The 21,739-nt window shown below is 40.5% G+C and overlaps 1 protein-coding gene across 1 annotated transcript in view; it reads left to right on the top strand.

Moving 5' to 3' along the window:
- hcn2b (hyperpolarization activated cyclic nucleotide-gated potassium channel 2b) overlaps window positions 1-21,739 on the top strand; it is a 44,204-nt gene that overhangs the window by 981 nt on the left and 21,484 nt on the right. The window contains exons 2-4 of the mRNA XM_072389776.1: window positions 1,249-1,672; window positions 7,874-8,035; window positions 17,249-17,467. Of these exons, the coding sequence (XP_072245877.1) occupies window positions 1,249-1,672; window positions 7,874-8,035; window positions 17,249-17,467 (805 nt within the window). The remainder of the gene's footprint in view (window positions 1-1,248; window positions 1,673-7,873; window positions 8,036-17,248; window positions 17,468-21,739) is intronic.

Raw genomic sequence — 21,739 nt, 5'->3', positions numbered from 1 at the left:
ACAATTGTAATAATATGAAATACAATAAAATATATATAAAATGGGAATGAAAGTTAGATAACGGCACCGAATTCTTCTTTTCAGATATTCCGTTTAAAGGGACAAATATAGACATATTGAGGCTCCACTGTGGACCACCTGGTTAGATTAGTGCACATCTGAGTCGGGTTTCTTGCGTTCTCGAAATGTTGCGTTCAGTGCAGTTTGGCGTATTCCAGTGGCCTAAAAAAGGCAGAGTGAAGTTGGGAAAAGTTTAGTCCAAACCTCAGAAGGTCGGTTTCAGCACCAAGGACAGCTCCCACAGTTATCTGCATATTCTATTTGATGATCTCTTCTATTTAGGGCCTTTCATCGGTATTATGTTATCAACATGTTCCTCTGATAAATGTTGAGCTTATTGTCAGCTCTTTCCTTTTTAATCTCGAGTTGATCAGACAACACTATATCTCAAAGCTTTTTGTACAGTAAAGCCAAAAACACATCAAATATTTTTTTGTATTTGTGATTCTCTCGATTACAAATGGGTTAGTTTGTAACATGTAGGTAAAATGTGATGTATCTTTATTTATATAATTTAAAAAAATGTTCGGTCAGGAGTTTGCAACCTTTAAATATTTGGATCCCCGTCCCATCAGACGTAGAAAAGCAGCTAAAGTCATGATTGGCTGTTGTGTAAGGTTTGATTCGGAAAAATGACACTTGCATGTGAATATCGGGAATGGTAATGGAGCACAGAACTGCAACTGTAATAACCACTGATTATGTCATCTTTAGTTGCCATAGTTATTTATATCCATGTACCTATTCAATATTTGAAATTATTTCAGGAAGTGTGCCCTTGGATTGACTTGAGGGTGTAGGTTAACACACAATGACAAGATTCAATTAACTTAGCGACAACAAAGATGGGTCATCAGGCAGGATATCAACGGTGCATCTCAGAGGTTGGGGCACTGTTTTCTAAGTGTGTGTTGCTTTTGAGATTGCATCGCTTCATGATAAAGAGGAAGCCAGAAATACCACTGGAGTAGAATCAGCATCTTTGCTGGCATGTGATATCCATTGCAAATAGCACCACTGTTAGCGTCTAGACATCAGTATTTCAGTTTTTTTAAGCGATTATTCAGCTCAAAAACACAGAGGCTGACATTTTACCCATTAGTGTGCTGTCATCGTGTCTTACTTTTCCTGAGATTTTAGGGTTGGAGTTGGCACATGTGACTCTTAGTATAATTATCCTTCTCTCAGGTTCTATTGGGACTTCACCATGCTGATGTTCATGGTGGGCAACCTTATCATCATCCCCGTGGGCATCACTTTCTTCAAGGACGAGACCACCACACCCTGGATCATCTTCAACGTGGTCTCTGACACCTTCTTCCTCATGGACCTGGTGCTCAACTTCAGGACGGGTATCGTGTTCGAGGACAACACAGAGATCATCCTCGACCCCAAGAAGATCAAGAAGAAGTACCTGAAGAGCTGGTTTGTGGTGGACTTTGTCTCCTCCATACCTGTGGATTATATCTTCCTCATCGTGGAGAAGGGGATCGACTCTGAGGTGTACAAAACGGCTCGGGCGCTCCGCATTGTTCGCTTCACTAAGATCCTCAGTCTGCTGCGCCTACTGAGGCTGTCCAGACTTATCCGTTACATCCACCAGTGGGAGGAGGTATGCTCAGCTTCAATCTTTATTATACAGTGAAGCAGGGAGGGCTGGTGGGTTAGTTTGACCACTAAAGGTTAGCTTGGATAGTTACTGGTATATACAACTAGGCCTGGTGAAACGTGATCATAAAAGTATACGATTTTAATGCATATAAGCAAATTTTGTGGTACATTTAGTAGAAAACAGGTGAGGCACATACAGCAGCACAAGAATGGGTGTCCCACTGTTTAGGTTGTACACAGTATTTAGGCGGTGGTTATTACCCATATTTACAACCTGATAGTATAGAATCAGCTAATTTCACTTCAACCTAAACAAACATTTCACGTGGAAAAATGTCATATTTTTAATCTTATATGAGAATGACAGGTTATGTTTGACTGAGCAGTTAATTTACAAATCCAACCAATTTCATGCAAAACAGAAATCAATGCAACATGAACACGAATTCACGAGAGCACAAAACACTGGAAGGGAAATGTCCATCATTCAGTTAAAGCAGAAAAAAATGCAAAACAGCAAATAAACAAGTTCTAGCTCTGCAAAGTTGGAATCACTGCAAGCTAGATGCGCATTTTAGCATTTTATCCTCTCATACTGTTAATTACAACACAGAATGTTTGTTCCAGCCTGCACTGGCTAGTTTTTGTTCCCTCTAAAATCATATTAAAAACGAATGTGTTCAGCCAGACGCTGAATTCTCATGTCATAACTACTTCGTTGCATGAAATACTTCAAAGGAGTTCAATAACAAAACGCTTTTTGTGTTGTATCGTTACTTTTTTTTACAAGATGCCACGTGTTGCATGAGTGGAAACTACCTACTAAGCTTTTACACAGTAACACGATGCTTTTCTGTGAAATCCTGCTCGTGAGTTTTCACATCCAGCAAAGGTGTTCATTAGCCGAATGACGTTAGAGCCGGAATGATGAGCGCTGACACGGTAGCACTGAAATAATGATTATCATGACTGCAACTTTGAGTCATGCTCATAAAAGAGAATGTTGTCTGACTGGGCTTTAATTGATCATACAATATTGGATCCCAGTTCCGCAGTTTATGCCACTATACAAGCAATTCTGTTTGCATATCAGTCCTCCTCTTCATAAATTTCTGACACCGAAATAAATGAGGTTTCATAATGTTGTATTGCAATATGCCTCATCGCTGGACTGTAGCTCATCATAACCCAGTTTTGCAGGTAATTAAAAAACAGTTTATGCTTATGAAAGGGAAAGGAGAATCTAGTCTTTTTCTCTCCACAAGAGCTTCCTTTATTCTATCTTCAGAATTGCTTTGGTGTAGCATTTCAAACAAATAATGCAGACAGATCGGTTGAGGGAAAAACACTTTTGCTACATTACACATCAGGAAATAAGATTAATCTATTGATAGATGCATTATCATCCACCATGCCCTCTATGCGATATAAACACCGCCGTACGTATTTGTCTGCAATAAACAAAGGGGTTTTACGAACCAAACATCTACCAGTTAATTTCCTGTCCCCTTGCTCTGAAGGTAACCACTGCTCTTTTAACCACAGAGTGGTAATTTGAGTTTGATGAGAACTCTAATCACTGATTCAAACACACACCAGTGAATGGTCTCTTTGCTTTGACACAGCCCTGCCCTGATCCGCTTAGCTCAGCTGAGCTCTACCCTGCTCAGCTCGATCCAGACTTGGCCGGCCGGTCGGCTGTGTTTCCGCTCTGTCCTGCTCAGCTCAGCTCAGTTATAAGTCCACTTGCTGCAGCTTGCTTCTCTGTAAGATCACCTCAGCTAAGCTGTTGTTCAGAACAGAACACTGAATGACCAGGTCAGCAATATGTATTTCAGTCATGATAAAGGAATCAAATGGTTTGTGTGTTTGTCTCTGTTTCTGTGTGGTTGACACAGAGGAAGAGACAACCATTGTTTGGAGTCTCAAGAGCAATTTCCTGAGGCAGGAAGCTCATATGATGCTTTTTCATAAGCTTGACAATGATTTGGAGCATATTTACAAGAGTATCGATATCCATCATCTTCACAAGTTTTCGTGAAATGCATTTTACTGTGCACAACAGTTAAGGAATGAAAAATACTTTGTGTTTTCAAGCTGTGTCACAGTTCTATGCTTTGACCCAGATAGTCGTCTGACAGTGACACATGAACAGGTGCTCTGACGGTGTTGGGGAGAACATTCGTCCTGGAGCCTCATTAATCATGATGGGAAGGCTTCCTAATCACAGGACCTCACAGTGTGTTTCCCCTTCTGCTCCTTCAAAATGAATTAAAGCCATTAGACGTTACAGAATATAGATACCGAATTTACCAAAACAAAATGGAATAGGCTGCAAATCTCATAAACCAATATTTTATTCACAGCAGCACATAGAAAACAGATCAATTATATCATATGTTGAAAGTGAACTACTGATTTATGAAAAATATCAGCTTACATTTGGTGGCAACAACAAAAAAAGTTAATAGTACTAAAAAGAAAGCTGGCCAAACATGTTGCAGCTAAGCTGGTTAACTGCCAATAGAGCAACATTACTGGGTATAAAAAGAGCACCTTCAAGAGGCAGAGTCTTTCTGAGGTATATATAGGCAGTGGTTCAGCAGTCTTTAAAGAACAGCCTACAAATTGTGAAGGAGTTTCAGAATAATGCTCCTCAATTGAGAAGACTTTGCATTTTCCAATATCTGCAGTACATAGTATCATTCAGAGAATCTGGAGACATCTCTGAGTGAAATGGCTGTGAAATGGGACGTGGCTGAAATGCTGTCGTCTTCTCTGAGCCAAAGCTCTGTTAACTTGCAAAGTGGGAATCTGTTCTGTATTTAGACAAATCGAAATTAAATTACATACAATTTTTTAAAAAACATTTAAAAATGTGTTAAAATAGGACCCAGAACTAGAACAAGAATGGGAGAACATTCCTCTCCCAGAGGTCCAGCAGCTGGTCTCCTCAGTTCCCAGACCTTTACAGACTGTTGTTAAAAGAAGAGTGGATGCTACACAGTGGTAAACATGGCCTTGTCCCATCTTTCAAATTCACAATGAGCCAGTATTTTTTAATGTTTAATTTGTTTTCTATGTTCTACTGTGTATGAAACATTCGTTTGGGACTTTTGCATCTGCTCTCATTTGCATCTTATGCAGAATTAGGGTTGAACATGAAGAGAGTAGTAATTTGTGTATGAATCATATTTCCTGATGCAAAGCAGGAAGGCGAGGGATGGAACAACATCCGAAATATATCGAATGATGTCATCTATCCACAAAGCAAGTAAGGAACTGCAAATTTCGTGGGAAATGTGTGCAGGTTTTTCAGCCTCCTGGAGCTGTTATCCTGAATGTGAATTCATTTTGTAGACTCAGAGTGGAATTTACACAGGGGACACATGCCCACACATGCCATCATTCATTCAAACGCTGCCTAGAGCTGTTTGAACTACACTCAGGCTTTTTAGCAACTAGAGGTTTTGATATTTAAGTGAGCTGCAAGGTGAGGGCAGCGAGGCCTCTGAGGTGACAAGGTGAGCCACAGAATGTCCCGACCTGGCTGCTCCCAAGTTGTATATTCAGAACACAGACTGCCTGCTCACATCTCTAGACACACACATTTGGCCTAGTTCACATGTATGGCGATGGATTAAGTGAGAATTGAGCATTTTTTTGATTTAAGAAACCATCAAATGGGTCCTTGAAGCTGGGAAGTCCAGTATAAGTGGATTTTTATATATATATATATATATATAAATATATATATATATATATTTCAAGCAGACATATGGCGTCTGGCCTACTTCTTCTCCCTGTAGGACAATTCTCTTGTCACTTGTGGGGAAATTATCATTTTTTACTTATGATTTAGGGATCTTCTGAAGTTGTGTTTGGCCCAGTTAAGCAAAGATAGTTTGGAAAACCACAGTGAGTGGTGTTCACAAGTCCACACCACATTCTTACCTGACGCAAGTGATGCTGAACAACAATGGCAAGAGGCCACAAAAAGCCTCATCGGCTTCTGTTGAGCTTCTACCAGGTTCTTCACAAAACCCCACAGCCTGAGTTCTGTTACAGATTGGAGATGTTACCGTTGCCCGTTTCATGATACTGTATTGAATTGTATCCTTTGTTATCTTTTGCAGTTCTGACGGTTTGTATTATGTAAAACTAGTATGTTTTTTATGACCTAATAAAGTATTATCTGGTTCTCACCAGATCTTTATATTAGCCAACTACAACCTTAAAAAAAAACCAACAATGCAACATATTACAATTTGTCATTAATTCAACAAAAACTAGACCAAAATGCAAAATTGTTGTAAGAAAAAACAGTACACCCCATGATTCAAGATGGAGCTTTGGCCCACTCCTCTTTACAAAGTTACTTCAGTGCATTGAGCTGCTCGTAAACAATCTTTCTCACTGCAGAATGATGGACAACAAACAGTTTGGAAATGACCTTATAACCACTCGCATATAGATGGGCAGCAACGTTTGCTTCTCTAAGATCATTGCTGATGTGTTTCCTCTTTGGCGTTGTGTTAACACGCACCTCAGTGCCTCAGGTCTGCAAACTGTCCAAAGCCTCTGCTTTTATAGAGGTGCTCACACTTGTTGACGATCAATTAATCAAATGCATGTGATCAACAGATCCTGGCTGCTGCTTACTATCTTAAGTCCTACAGACGCAGTACAGATGTACTTAGTTTTTCCACACAGTGCTTGCGAATTCTGGTTTAGTTTTTGTAAAATCAATAATAACATATTGTAGCGTAGTATATCTACATCTATATCTATGTTTTTATATCTGATTTTAAGATCTGCAAGAGACTCAATTATTTTCTAATGTGCTTATATAGAAAAAAACCTTGAGGATGTACTTTCTTTTTCACATGACTCAGTGGGAATCTAGTTTTGAAACATGTCCACACTTGCAGCTTTTCTTTACAGGCTATTCTTTTTACATTCACCTCCCTCATCAGGCATTTCTTAAACCTCTAAAAACTCATCTCTCTTCATCAGAGTTCAGCATTTGGAAAAATTTTCCCCCTGAAAATATTCCTCTCACTCCTTGAAATGGCTTGGATGTAATTCAACGCCTTTGCCTTAGTGGAGCTGCATTGATCGGCGGACGTGTCTTTGCACCGCTCACCTGGCTGCATCCGCCCGCTGTCGACTCTGTTCAAACACTGCTGATTCTTTGGCTCGACTATGTTAGCAAACAGATAACAGAAGCTAATGATGGATAGACCTTGTTCCCCGATCGTCGGCTCTGACTCATACCACCCGGCAGGATGAAGGGAGTGATTTATTGTTGTTGTCACATTTGAAACTATCTAAAACAAAGACTGGTTTTGATCCAGTGCAGTTCCAAAGTGTAAATGTTCATCCATAATGGTGACTCGGTTCATGATGAGGCTTTTGGTAGACACAAACATACTGACGTTTTAACATGGTTAACACGGTTAAAGGGTATTTTAAGACTAACTAATCAATATCCATTGACTGACATAAGGTCAATTAACTAAATTGAAAGGCACTGCTCTTAGGCCTTATTTGTAGAGCAAGCCAAATAGATTTTAAGAAAGTTTGGAGAGCAGTAAGAAACTAAATTAAATTTCTCTTCAACTTTGGAAACCTCTGAGCTTGATGGAGTGTTGTTGCGGTAAACTCTTTGTCTTTCTTTTCTGTTCTACAGTTTTACTTCTTTGGTACATCCCACACCAGCTGGCAACAAGAACAGAGCTATGTAAAAGGGTGTGAATTTTGGATTTGCATTCAGCATATGCGAAGGGACCAACTCTAACCAACTCAGGTTTCTCATCTTAGCTTTGTGTGTACATAGTCAATTCTTTACTAGCAGGTACATTTATTAAGTGAACATGTCATAGTTGTCTTCTCAGCTTGTTGTACGGCCCACAAGATGTGCTTAAAAATGTCCTGCATAGTTAAGATCCAACTGGAGTATTTTAGAATTTGAGTGCTGTCAAATGAGGTATGTATAAGTTATTTGCTAAAAAGAAAACTGTTGCAGCAACACGCTGGGATTGCTGTGAAAACACATGTAGCTGTGTTTACCATTCATTCACTTTCGACTCTGTATGCATAAACACAGATTTTTTTATTCTCCTAACACATCTATCGCTGCCTTTTGTCCTCTTCTCCGCTTGTGTAACCTCTCCTCCCATCTTGCTCCTCCCTGTGACAGATCTTCCACATGACCTACGACCTCGCCAGCGCGGTGATGCGAATATTCAACCTGATCGGGATGATGCTGCTGCTGTGCCATTGGGACGGCTGTCTCCAGTTCCTTGTTCCCATGCTGCAGGACTTCCCATCTGACTGCTGGGTCTCCCTCAACAAGATGGTGGTAAGCAAAAAAAAAAAGCTTTGTGTGTACGCTGCAAAGTGCACGCACACATGAAAAGGTTTGGCAGCAAAGCAGCAACAATGACATCAAACGCATTCCCCATGATACACAGTGGTGTGTTATTTGCTGCCAGATGGAGACATCACATTCATCCAAAGATGACTTTGTACACAACTGTGCACAGTTACACACGCAGTCTTGGCCACTGTAGAATCCCCTTTAATTAAAACCAAGTTATATAAGCCAGTGTACAGAAAGGGTCAAAGGGTAAGCAAGAGCTGAATTTCAGTTGATTCAGCAAATCATCCTCTTTGTGTTTCACCTGCTCTGTTTGTTTCTCCTCTCAACTGTCTTTTCTTCCTTTGAGGAGGCAACTAGCATCTGGCCATCAGCTGAAGCATGGACTGCTAGGAGAAGTTTCATCTAAAGTTGATGCTGCCATGAAAGCAAAAAATTCAGCCAGGAAGTCTTCTGGTGCCATACTCAAGTTGCTTTAAAAACAAGTATCTAACAACAAGATAGTTCATGAAAAATCCTGATTGAGAGCATGCTCGTTAATTGCTAGCTGCATTTATCAACCGACTAATATATGCCCGAGAGCATTACGTTCTCCGTTAACTACCTTTTACATGTCCAAACAAACAAAAAAAACCCCCAAACAATCTTTTTTTTTTTTTTTTTGCTCTCCTGCTCCGCCTTTCTTACAAAATGTGGACAGAGATGCAGATGGAACACAAACATGTGGAGGGCCTTCACTGGTCTTCCTCCTCAGTTTTGGATCTGAACGCCTCCATCCAGTCTGACTTTTCATCCCGCACTGGACATAACATAGTGTTCACTGTACGCCTTCATGGTCTGTCACTCAGTGTGTGCTACTTCCACACGTTATTGCTAAACTAATCTTAAAAATGGGGAAAATAATACTTTTATTATTTTACAGTAGTTCAATGGTGAGGAATTAGTAATACTATCAAAAACACTTCAGTGATCCATCATGCTGTTAGGGCTGATGCTGAGCCCACAGTCTATACGGTCTGCAGACTGCATATTGAGCAGAGAGGTGATGAATGGATTTGAAAAAGAGTGGAGCAAACATTGGTTTAATGCAGAATGTAACCTTAGGAAAAGCAAAGAGTTACACTAATGGTATGAATAGACTGACTTATGGAGAACAGTTTGCTTTGACATTAGAAGCTGATTGCGGGACATGTGTTGCATGTGTTGGAAATGAGTGGATAAGGAGAAGTAATTGGTATCAGAGGGGAATGGCGCAGCTTCCTAACTGACATCATATAATCTGCAACAGAAACTGTCCCATCACTGCGACACGAGCCAAAAGATTTTTACTGATGCTTATTTCTGTAATCAGAAACCTCACATTGCTGAAGCTGTCTTGCAGCTGCTTTTTGATGAGAACATCAAATCTTTGCTGTATCTAAGGAAGTGCAGCAGACGGGATAAATCCTCCCTCATGTCTTTGTTAGACGCAGGCTGTTTCCAGAGCCGCCTGACTCTGCTATCGCTAAGAAACGTTTCACATGCTGAGAGGCAGCCTTCTAATTTTGGCACATAGATTTGTGACACCCAGGTCCCTGAAAAACACAGTGTACTATGACGCACTGGTACTTGCCCAGATAGGTCTGTCCATGTATGGGTGTGTGTTTGTGTGTGTGTGTGAGATCAGATGGGTTCCAGAAACAAGAACAGATGGATCTCACACCCATCACACCCCATTGAACCTGGAGAACATCGCTGTTGCGTCTCCATCAAATCTCTCTCTTTCTGGTTTAATCTCTGGCCATAGTTTTCTCCATCCCCTTTTCACTTTATGCACACCCACACGCGCACACTCGCCATTTTGGATGTGACTTTCCTCTACTTTTATTCTACACGCTCAAACAAGCCTCGTGCCTCAGCATCTGTTTCAGTTCACAGTGGCAGATAAAAATATGGGGATGGTTCCTCATTAGTGCTGAACTTCTCCTCAGCGTATATTTTGTGTTGATGTGCATGTTTTCCAGTATCAGAGAAGGGCCAGCTTCTGTTTCCTACATTGACATTTGTGTGACTAACATTAATTAACACTAAAGAAAATGTATTGTTCTCCATGTTCTCCCCCGTGTGCCCTCTCCCTTCCCTCCTTACCTGTCTCTGCTCTTTGTATACATTCACTTTACCCATTGAGGCCTCGGAGCTGTGGGTGTCACAGTGTCAGAGAGCACCCATGTAGGCCTGCCCTCCCAGTGTGCCGTGTCGTTGCCATCTAATGAAGGTCAAGTCCTCCTCAGAGTCTCTTTAAATGAGAGACACAGCGTTAAATGATCCTGCTGCTTTACTTCAGGCTCAATGGCTGCCTGCCTGCGCTGGACATTTACTGGACTCTACCCTCTTTTCTTTCTTGCATTATATATGCACACACAGGACCCCAGAAATACAGCCAATTACCCACTCTATACAGAAGCATGTGGTTTGTTCATGTGCTCAGAAGGCTCTCTTCTATACTGCACTATTTTTGTCTTTCTTGTCTCTGAGTGTTTCTTGTCTGTGCGACTGTGAGATACAGCCTCTTTTAAACTTCTGCCTTTGCTGTAATGTATTCATGTCTGCCTCTTAACACTAAAAAAAACCAAAAACCTTGACTTGTAAAAGATACAAACGCAGCAGACTGTGGCATTTATTGTAAGCCCGATAATCAGGCTCCTGCAGCACAGTCATCACAACAGACTGGATCATCACAGTCCGTTATGCAAGTGACTCTTTGTTATGTGGATGATGACAGGTGGTTTTGTCCCGTCTTCCTTATGCTGATTGGCAGTCAGAACATGGGTATTAGAATAAAGCTATTGTTCTCCTCTCTACTTGTCTCTGTGCTCCAACCTGAACTCCATTTTGTTGTGTGTGTGTGTGTGTGTGTGTGTGTGTGTGTGGGGGGGGGGGGGGGGGGGGGGGGGGGGTGTTCTTTTTTTTAATTAAGGAGAAATTTCACTGTCCAATTTGTCTATGTATGCACGCCATATTCAGACACACAAAATCTCGTGTGTGGAGGTGTTATGCTGCGTATGCGTGTCTGTGACAACTGTTTCTCGTGATCCGACCGCCACCCGCAGTGCTAATTTGGCACAGACTTTTTCACTTTTAAGAGAGGAAAAATTAAAGTGGCTGTTTGCTTGATGCAAACAAGTTGCTTGTAGAATTTGTACTTTTTACAGTGGGCTTTGTGAGGTACTGAGTAGCAGTGTCGTACCTGTAGTGGATAGCAGTCAGAATGCTTTTAGACTGGAGAAGCAGGAAGGAATTTGGAGTAATGAAGCAAGTAGCTCCTCAAAACAGGGACAGAAGAAAAGCACATTTTTGCCATCAAAAACAACCCAAACCTCATAAGATTATACTGGTTTATACTAATGCTAAACTACATTTTTACACTGGTTAAATTTTTCCATCTGATGATTATTTTTCGAGACTGTTCTTCCAAAAAACGTGCCCATCTGGCATGTGTTTATGCAGGCAGATGTGACTGTTAATTACGTTTGAGAGACAGATGAGCTTTAGGTTGAAATCCCAGTGCTTAGCTGCTCCATTCAACCCCACATCAGTCTGCAAAGGTAATGCCCAGCCACTGGTCAATGGCTGCCTGTACAGTGGTTACGCAGTATCAACACATTTGCTGAGAAGATATAATGCTAATCTAAATGCCTTTCTGTGGTGTATAAATCAATTGTATTGTTTTTGCTCGAACTGCTGAAAGTTTATGTCATTTGACTTGTTTTTCGTTGCAAAAGTGAGCTTTTCTCTTGTCCTGACTTTGAGTAACTGCTAGCTTAGCTCCCCCGTCAGAATTCTCCCCTACTTTTCCAAACAAAGAGTGCTCTGACCACTGTCAGAGTACTGCACGCAACCCCATTATTCCAATAACACACATGCACACCTGCATCTGTGCTGTTTGACTCCAAACTTTGACATTTTTGAGTAATCAATTGCATTTTGTATTTAAAGTACATGAAATCAAGCAGGCTGTTATAGTGTTGTCCATCAGTGTGTGTGTTAACTGAGGAGGATTACAAGCTCCCATTTTTGTTTTGCTGGGTCAATTCATTTGGAAGCCAGTTGAAAAAAAAAATAGCCTCACAGACAGGATGGAGCTGCAGTCTTTGTGGGACACTTTGCCCCTTTGAAACCAACCCCATTTTCAAATTGTCTTCTTTAGACCGGCTGTGAATCTCAGTTATTTCATGTTTTTACTGAGAAACATTTTTTTTGTAAAAAACTTTATATATTTTTTTTACATCTTGAGGCATGTAAATTTAAGGTGCTCTTTACACATGCATATAAGTACACTCATATGTTGTTTCACGTCTAACTTGGTTAAAAGCAACTCAATACAATAAATATATAAAGAAGCGTGATGATGATTTAGGGCAATTACATTTTTTTATGTTCTTTTTCCCCCCTCTTTGTTATTACTATTACAAAGACCTACCCCACTTTTGGAATTATTAAAGTAGAATAAATGCTTTGAGCTTGAGTCATATAACTCGGCAGATTGCCTGATATCACATGGTTAATTAACAGCTTTATGCCCCTGTTCTCAGTTCAGTCTTAGATCTTCCAAAGGACACAGCTTGTGAAGGACAGGCCCACAGAGGACCTGTTAGTCAGACTGAACCCGTTACAGAAAAAAGTCAGTCTGTACACACATGACCTGGTGCAACAGTTATTTTTACCCTCAGTAAAAAAAACCTTCACTGGCATCAATAGAATTTTGGTTTCGCTGAAAGATAAAAATAATGACAGCTGTGGTGTTGTCCCTTCCCTTGCTGCTGAAGTTGCCTCAGGGCTTAAAACTACAGGTGTCAAGCTGCCAAAATAGAGCCAGCTAAACCAACCAAATGTCTTTATCTGTGTTATATTTCCACAATAAAAAAAAACACATAAAACGTCCCATTCAAATAAGTATTCATTCAAAATGCTCCACCTACTTGACTACAGCACCTATGATGCAAAGAAAGCCTGTGGTCTATCTTGGTATGATCCTACAAGCTTAACCATCCTTTATTTTGTGCCATTCTCTTGGCAGAATAGTTGAATCCCAACCTGTTTGGATGGGGAGCATCACTGCATCACTTTCTTGTCAACCCACACATGATTTACAGTCTCTGGCTGGGACACCTCCCTGACATCCTGAGCACTATGGAAAAGGTTTTCATCTAGGATTTCTGTAAATTTTGCTGCCTCCATCCCTCCTCTATCTTAACTAGTCCTCAGTCGTTAAAAGACATTCCCACAGCATGATGCTGCCATCACTGTGTTTGACCGTATAGATGGCAATAAGGAGGGGATGCTCAGCGCCTGGTCTCCTCCATATGCCGTTCTGATAATTGCGGTCAAATAGTTCAATCTATGTTTTATCAGATCCGAGGATTTTGCTTCTTATAGTTCTGTATTTCTGATAAAATCCCAGTGAGCTATTGTGAGCCTTTTAGTGATGGCTTCTAGGCCCGATTGGCCTTTTGGATAGAGTACCAAGTGTAGTTTCCTGCCGTCCCTTAATCCCTTAGTGTAAATGAAGGGAGTCCGGTGCTAATGTGCTTTTGGGTGCTTTAAATGCTGTCAGTGTTTTCTTGTGTTCTTTCACAGATTTGTTCCTACACTGTCTCACAGGTCTCTGGGACAGTCTCACAAAAACAATTCTAGCTCAGCAAAATTATTTTGTTCAGGTATTTAAAGGCTATGAATCAGGACATCTTTGGTGATTTCCTCGAGACTTATCTAGCATCATCATCTGGACATTTTTTTTATTATCTCCAATCTATATTGTATTAGACTGTGAAAAAACACTTGCTAAATGAATGACATTCACTTCAGCCTTAGCTCTAAATATGTACCCAATAATTGTTGCCAGCATTATATTAAGCTAAACTGAGATACTGAATGCAGAAACTTGCTAAACATCAGCATGTTAGAGGCTGTGAGTCCTCATCGCAGTAGGTCCTTTCTGCATCTGCACTGTCAATAAAGGCCACGGGAAAAGAAACAAAACATCAGCATGTTAATATTGTAATTATGAGACTGAAAGTGTCCATGTTTCCAAAGTCTTCAGTTTCAAAAGTTCTTAAGAAAATGGGATTAATGACTATTAGAACATAAGACCCTGAGAACATTCCTATGGTGTTATTCCCCCATTCAATGTTCCATTAAAGCCTGTAACATCCAAGCCCCGACCTATGTCATTAAAAGAGACAGAGCTGGGGAACATGTTCATCAGGTTTCAATTATGTGCTTCATTAAATGCGTACAACCCTAGGAACATCAGACTGCCTACCTCGGCTATGTCTTTATAATACCAAAAAAAATCTGCTTTTTATTATTTTCTCTCACTGTGTAAATGGCTGTAATTTATTTAAGAAAAAAAGGATAAGAAGTTGCTGTTTTGACTTATTATTTTACATTTGCAAGTACAACCATAATAATAGTCATGAATCTATTGTTGAACTTTGACAACAATAAGTTATTACTGTGGTACTTGAATCAAAGTACATTTTGCAGCCCTGCTTGGCATTCTTAATCCATATTAAGTAATTCCAGCAGATTTCTGTACTTAATTGGTCTTGAATGATAAATAGAAAACACAATTCCACTGGCTGTAAATAATGAATCTTAACATTGCTAAAAAGCTCTTTTAGGAAAGTTTACATATTAGAAATAAAAATGTCTGTCGTTTGAAGCAAATCAAACTCCCACCCTCAAATTATTCTCGTCTCTCAGAGAGGGGTTCTACTCTGGTGCAGACACTCACACGCTCAGACACTCACACATGCAAATAGATCCTGAGAGTCAAACAGCATGTAAACCCAGACGGATGTGCCAGCATGCACGTACACTCGCTATTCTATAATTACGGCATCATGCATCATCGATGTCCCAAACTCCCCTTGTGTCCCTCCCTAAATGTATTATGTACAATTAGCGATCATTTGCGCAGCTCAGTGAAGTCTGATATCAAATAAAATGAACACAAGAGCTAATTTCATTTGTTTCCTCTGCCCTCCCCCCACGCCTTCGCAGAGGATGGTATCTCTGCAGAATTAGTTCATTGTGTTATTATGAAGGTTGTAATTTCCAATAGTAAGAGACAGCTGTGCACTGTGTCGGTTTTAATCAGCTGTTGCCTTAAAATGAAACAAATGGCCGGTGTGCGTTGTAACGGACTCACAGGGTTTTCCTGCTTTAATTATCACATGTAAAAAAACAAAACAAAAATAGTTTGGTATCAGGGAAAATCTGCATGTATCTCTTTGCAGTTCTGCTGGGAATAAATGAGAATGATAAAAATGTCGAGCTTTTACCCTTTAAAGACGACGTACAGCAAAGGCGTCAGACATCGGTAAAACCGCCTGACATGTAACCAGGCGTGCTTCAACGTCTTATATCTAATCTTATCTTATAAACTGCGTTAAACGTGGCCTTGTGTTTAAGTAGCAAAGCGTGGCGCAGCAATTCTGCACGGTGCTGATTTGTGTGCGTGTTTCTAGAAAAGTCCGAGCAGAAACAGGAGGCTTGCCCGCAGCGCAGGCCTTGACGTCAACAAACGCATTTCTGAGGGTACAATAGAGATGAGGTGATTTATACCCGTGGGCTTTCACAGACACTCTCAATGCCACACAGGGTAGTACATCTTCAACACATAGATGAGTTCAACTGTCACCCCCAGTAAATGTGTAATAAATAAAAAAAATCACTGGCACATATCAGAGATTTACTGTAATTATGTCTTATAAATGTCACAATAGCATGCGACAGTTGTAGCCGGACAATTAATCATAGACAAGCTGGGGGCTTTGGTTTTTTCTCCTTTATAGAGGGTGTGGTCATGATTGGGAATATATTACTATTGATTCTATGATCAATATTTGCTCAGCAGTTGTCTTTTGACTTTTCTTAAAGTTTTCTTTGTGTTGTTCATGTCCAATAGACCCAGGTGAGGTAAGGCCATTTGATACACTGTCTGCATTATGCATTTGTTTTGGTTTGTTGGAAAATAAAATGGTAAGGTCGAAACAGAGACAAAGAGACACATGCAGCTGAGTCAAACAAGGTATTTCCGTATCTCAGGGTATGGGCTCCAAATCCTGCTGTTTATCCACCAGCAATGTGGCAGCATGCTGCTGGCAGCTGCACATCTTTTCACCACCCGTGGCAAAGGGATAAAGGCCCAGTGTGGCACAGGGGTTTCAAATTGTTCTGCCAGTCTTTTGGGGATTTTTTAAAAATAATGGCTAAAGAATTATAGAGGATGGAGAGACAAGTAAAATAAATGGCAGCATTGTGATAAAAAAAAGCAAAGCAAAGCTGGAGATAGAAGTTTTAAACTGTACTTGTTTGTCCTTTTCATACGATGAAAAAGTCATCTCATATTGAAAAAAAAAAATCTAATTTCTCCTCTTTTCTGTGCAGTGCCTCAAATCACCTTCCTAAATATTATGGAAAAACATCTTTTGGCAGCCCTTCACGAGTATGTCCTTTATCACCTCCTCCAAAACTGACCAAATTTGAATCTCAAATGAAATGCAAATGATGCTGGAAAAATACAAATCAGAAAAGAGTCTACCCAATCAATCAGTGGCTAACGGGTCCGAGGGGGTTTAAGAGGAAACACTGCTCATGCACAGTGGTAAACTTCAGGCAGGGTCCTAACCGCAGCTGTTTCAGGAGGGACTCGAGGTTCAGTAGTGCATGTGGAGGGCTTTCTAATGAAGCCAACATGGGAGAATTAGGGTCGACTGAGTGTGTGAGCGCCAATCAAAGGCAGACTGGAGCAGGCAGATGTGCAAACTCCTCATTAACCGCTCTCCTTTTCCTCGTCTTCTTCTGCTCAGCCAAGACAAGGCGAGGCCGCTCAGTGATGATGATTAGGCCCTCTGCTGAACTTGACACACTCGGCACACTGAGCCATGAACCTCGCAAGGAACGCGTCACTCTCCTTCTTTAATTCATCTTCTCTTTAACCACGTCTGTCACACATTTTCACTTCAATGTGAATTTACAATGTTGCTTTGTCAAAGAAAACAGCCTTGGGCGATCAGATCCAAACAATCTTTGAAATGAAACAAAAATGATGAAGTTAAAGAGCTATTCTAGGTGAACTAAGTAACCTTGTTTTTCCTACTTTCTCTTCCACCTTACCCATCTCACATTCTCTCTTCTCCTCCCCTACAGAACGACTCATGGAGTGAGCTCTACTCCTTTGCCCTGTTTAAGGCTATGAGCCACATGCTGTGCATTGGATATGGCAGACAAGCCCCAGAGAGCATGTCGGACATCTGGCTGACCATGCTCAGTATGATTGTAGGAGCCACCTGCTATGCCATGTTCATTGGCCATGCAACCGCACTCATCCAGTCTCTTGACTCATCGAGACGGCAATACCAGGAAAAGGTAAGGATCCGGATATTTTGGTGTCCTGTATTTCAATAAAGCTGAGGCCAAGTTGGAGCATCAAACTGTTAAGAGACTTTCCATCATTATTTGCTATTTTTTTAATGAAATTTTTCACACTGTGGCAGTATCACTAAAATTGAATTCACCTGATCTTAACAACAGACAGCATGTTGTTGTTTTTTTTTTTTTTTTTTTAAAACTTACAAATAAATCTAATTGCTAAGCTAATCGTAATCCTGTTATTGATTCTGAAAGTAAAGAAAAACAAAAGACTTCTTTTCCAGGCGATCTTACAGTGTGCGTACATTTGATATTAACAGGGAAGGATAGCTTATTTGATTCCAACACACTTTGACAGGAACAGCGCCTGCTCTATTTGTTCGATATTTATGACTGCAGCTTGCTGGGCCTCGGCACGTCTGTCGTCTTTGTGTAACAGCGGATCAAAGCTCTCGTGTCCGCTGATCGGGGAGGGGCGGATGCTCCTGCTTCACAATGCCACAGTGTCACTGGTGCTCTGTGGTTTGTTAGCCTCCTTAGATCCTGGATGATGTACTGACGTCTGCTGCTGCTGCCCGTCGTCCCACATACACATCCACGAAGAAACACCGAATCACCTGACCAATGTTTAAAGAAAAGGATGATCACATTTTATTATCCCTGAGTAGTAATTAGTGTGTTCTTTTCATTGGTTTGGTTGGTTGATGGTGGTCCACCATGAATGAGAGGCAACAAATTGATCTTTCTTTGTCTTTTAGGACATCACATTATGATGTTGAGTATGGATGCATTCTCATGCGGCTGTGGTGGTCTTTAAAATGAAATGAATTTGCTATGTGTACAGTTGTTGTGTCAGATTCATGAGCATGGTACAATGAAATCATGGTTCAAACAACCATAGAGCAAACTGTAGTCTATGCACTATGCAAACATCACCATGACCTCAAAGTCAGAGGGTCAAAGAGAGTTCAAGTCACTCAAAACCTAAAAGAATGCAACTTTTCAAAGATCTGATTCACTTACGTTCTGGATAACCCAAAACCTTTCCTGTGAACACTTTTATTTCCACCTCTGCCTTTTTGACAGCAACCTGCCCTGCTGAAAGAACTCGGAATCCCTTATTCGGCCCTATCTTTTGAGTCCTTTTCTCGACGAACACTCTCAGAGACCTGCTTTTATATGATTGCCTTTTGATCTTGCCAACTTTTAACCTTACAGTGCTTCCTCATGCATTTTTTAAATCTAATTACATCCTCTAAAGTTACTTTACTTATTTATTTTTTTTTACCAAAAATCCTTTCCCCCATCTTTATTTATTATCATTTATTTCATTCCGCACTCTTTTGTATTTTGTTACATTGCTCTTTTCTTTTTGTTTCTTGTAATGAATCTTGCAAACTTAGTTTGGTCAAGCCGTTGTTAAAAACGTCTTCTTTTTTGCTGTCCCTGTTATCTCTGCAGAGATGATGTTTTGGATTCTGCCTGTGTTTGTCTGTTGGTCATCTGGCATATCTCAAAGGCAGATTTTATGAGGTTTTTAGTCTCATACCTCCTGAATTACATTACATTAATTAGAAGAATACTTCTTCTTTCTTGGATTCTCTAAGATTTCTACCTCAAAGGACCCTCCACAACTTTAGTTTATCTTTTAAACATTCCCACGCACCATTATTACTTACATTAGTACTTAATTGTACTGTAATTGCTTTCCACTTGAGCTCTTTGATATTATTTCTGTAAGTCTAGGAGGTCGCCCTGCAGTGGTTGCAGTTCTGCACCAGAAGAGAGGACAAAAGAGCAGCTGACTCCATGCTGGAGTCTGTTTTATGTCAGTTACATGTAGCTGTACTTTGTCAGTGCTGTGACACATGCAGCAATCAGTCCCCGTGGTCTGTCCTGTTTCCTGCTCTTCCATGATACACAACAGCGAATAATGAACAGATGAACATCCTGCAGGGCTGAACCAAGAAAACTTATCCACCACTCCATTGATCTCTAGTGCCTGATGACTGTTTGTTCATCATTAACCACTGCAGAGAACTGTGCTGCAGTGCAGCCCACAGTAAGCCCCGCTAACAGATAGCAGACTGGAGACGGAGCCATGGGTTGGAAGTGGTACAACAGGCACTAGCAAACCACTTACAAAACAGAGTCTGTGTTTGAGATTATCTAAATGTTAGCAACAGCATGGACTTGTGTTGATTCAACACAGAGTAACCAGTTGGCATAGCGCTCTGTGTTAAGACAGCAATGTCATAACAGCTGCGTTACTTAGCATCTTCTCCTGTTTGCATAAGCAGAGACAGGCGTTGAGTCTAGTTGTTAGAAGTTTTTGTGAGAAAAGCCATGCCGGCATTCTTCTGCTTTGTCAGAGTCCACATGTGCCGCTTTGCTCTTTGTGTTTAGATGGTTTATGGGCTAGAATATGAATAGAAACACTGTAACTGTGAGGGGAATGTTAATGAGAAAAAGTGGTGAGCAGTGATTCCCAGCTTTTTTGGGTTTATTTATATGCCTGTCAGACTAAGTCAACAATCTCTTCATCAACCCACCCATTATGTTTGAATGTCTCCTTTAATTGAATCATCAAGGTTTTAGTCACTTTGATTTCATTTAGGCTATCCATTCATCTATGACTTTACTTAAATACTGTCCTACAATAGTTTATATTCTATTTTTGAATGATGAATCTCTCAGTTTTTCTACTTTTAGTTTGCTGTCTCTGCTAGCTTGATTTATGACTCGTGATCAGTCTTTGGCACTATGGCGAGTCCTCAGCTGGCTCAGGCTCATGAAAAGTACTGTGCTATTGTATTATAGCCTACATTTCTAGTTAGAATTATTTGCATTTTTTACTGATAAAGCAGGGATCGGAACCAGGCAGCCAGACAACAAAGGGAACTTCACACAAAATGGTTTGGCAGTCCAGTAACCAGGCAAGTGTCAAAAATCCAGGAAAAAACAGATCAAACATGAAAAAAATATTAAAATAAAAAAAACAAGCACAAGCTGGGGAGCTGCCAGAAAACAACATAAAGAATGAAAACTGGAAAGGAAGTAACTGGGGAACATAGGCAATCTGGCAAGCAATAACTGCAACCGGGGGAATATATGTTCAAGATGAGTGATGATAAATAGCAAACAAGTGTGTGTGTGTGCGTGTGTGTGTGGCAGAAAACAGAACAGCAGGATAATCAAAGCATAAAACATAAAACTAAATGTATCTGAAAGTGAACAAACAAAAATATTCCCCACTTTGATTTTGACATAAAATAAAACCAAAATCATGACAGTATGTATGTGTGTTGAGTTTAATGGTTTTCAGTGAGATTTAGATCACAAATCAGCGCTTGCCACTTTGAAAATGTCCATCTTTTTACTTTCAACCATTCCTTTGTTCTGTTGGACGTCTACTTTGAATCATTATCCTCTACTTCCATGTTTAGTTACAATATTTTATCCTGATTGACTTTGTTTTTGTGCTTTTTGTTCAATTCTGGTTTCCTTATTGACCTCGTCCATGGAGCCCTGTTAGGGTCAGCGAGCAGTGTGTGGTACACGTTGAAACAACACCTCCGGGTCAGATAGTCTTGGAGCACTTCAGCTGTCTCTTTTAGTGTTTTTCCACACTCTTCAACAACTCTTCAACAACGACTTTTCCAACAGTTTTTTTTCAGCAGATTTGTCTTGACAGATCTTTGACTGCAAAACTTTTGGGATAAGGCAACAATGGAGCCGGTAAATTTTCTGTGCTTGTAATTCAGCAGTGCCAATAAAGCTGGTAGATTTGTGGTTATTTTGAGAAATGTACTTGGGATCTGTTTATTGATAAAAGCAAACAAAGTTCTCAAGATAGAAATGAAGACCTGCCACAGTGGTTGATGTGGGAAGTTGCAGGTGATATTGGTTGACTTCTAATGTGTCCATTTCTGTGTCCACCGTCTCCACAAACAGAGCTCTGGTACAAATGATGTAACATTTGCAGCAACTGGTGTCCCAAACAGTTTTTCCATCTTCATCTGTCCATTTGCCTTTGCACTGTTGGGCAATACACCATCTGCCAGTGGAAACCGCACATATTAGCCATTATGTAACTGCTTTCACCCACTCAATCCCCACCTCCCAATTTGTGAGAGGAGTGACATGTGACTCCTGGGGCCTCTCATGCACTTGGCCTTGACATCAAACTGCGACTTTAGGGATTATTCACTGAGGCTTGACTTTGGCTTGATTTGGTCAATCAGCTATAGCTCTGGTGCTTGACTCGTG

The sequence above is a fragment of the Leuresthes tenuis genome, unplaced genomic scaffold, assembly GCF_036924035.1.
Source record: "Leuresthes tenuis unplaced genomic scaffold, fLeuTen1.0.hap1 SCAF_7, whole genome shotgun sequence".
NCBI lineage: Eukaryota > Metazoa > Chordata > Actinopteri > Atheriniformes > Atherinopsidae > Leuresthes > Leuresthes tenuis.
This window is presented reverse-complemented; position numbering and strand designations above follow the sequence as displayed.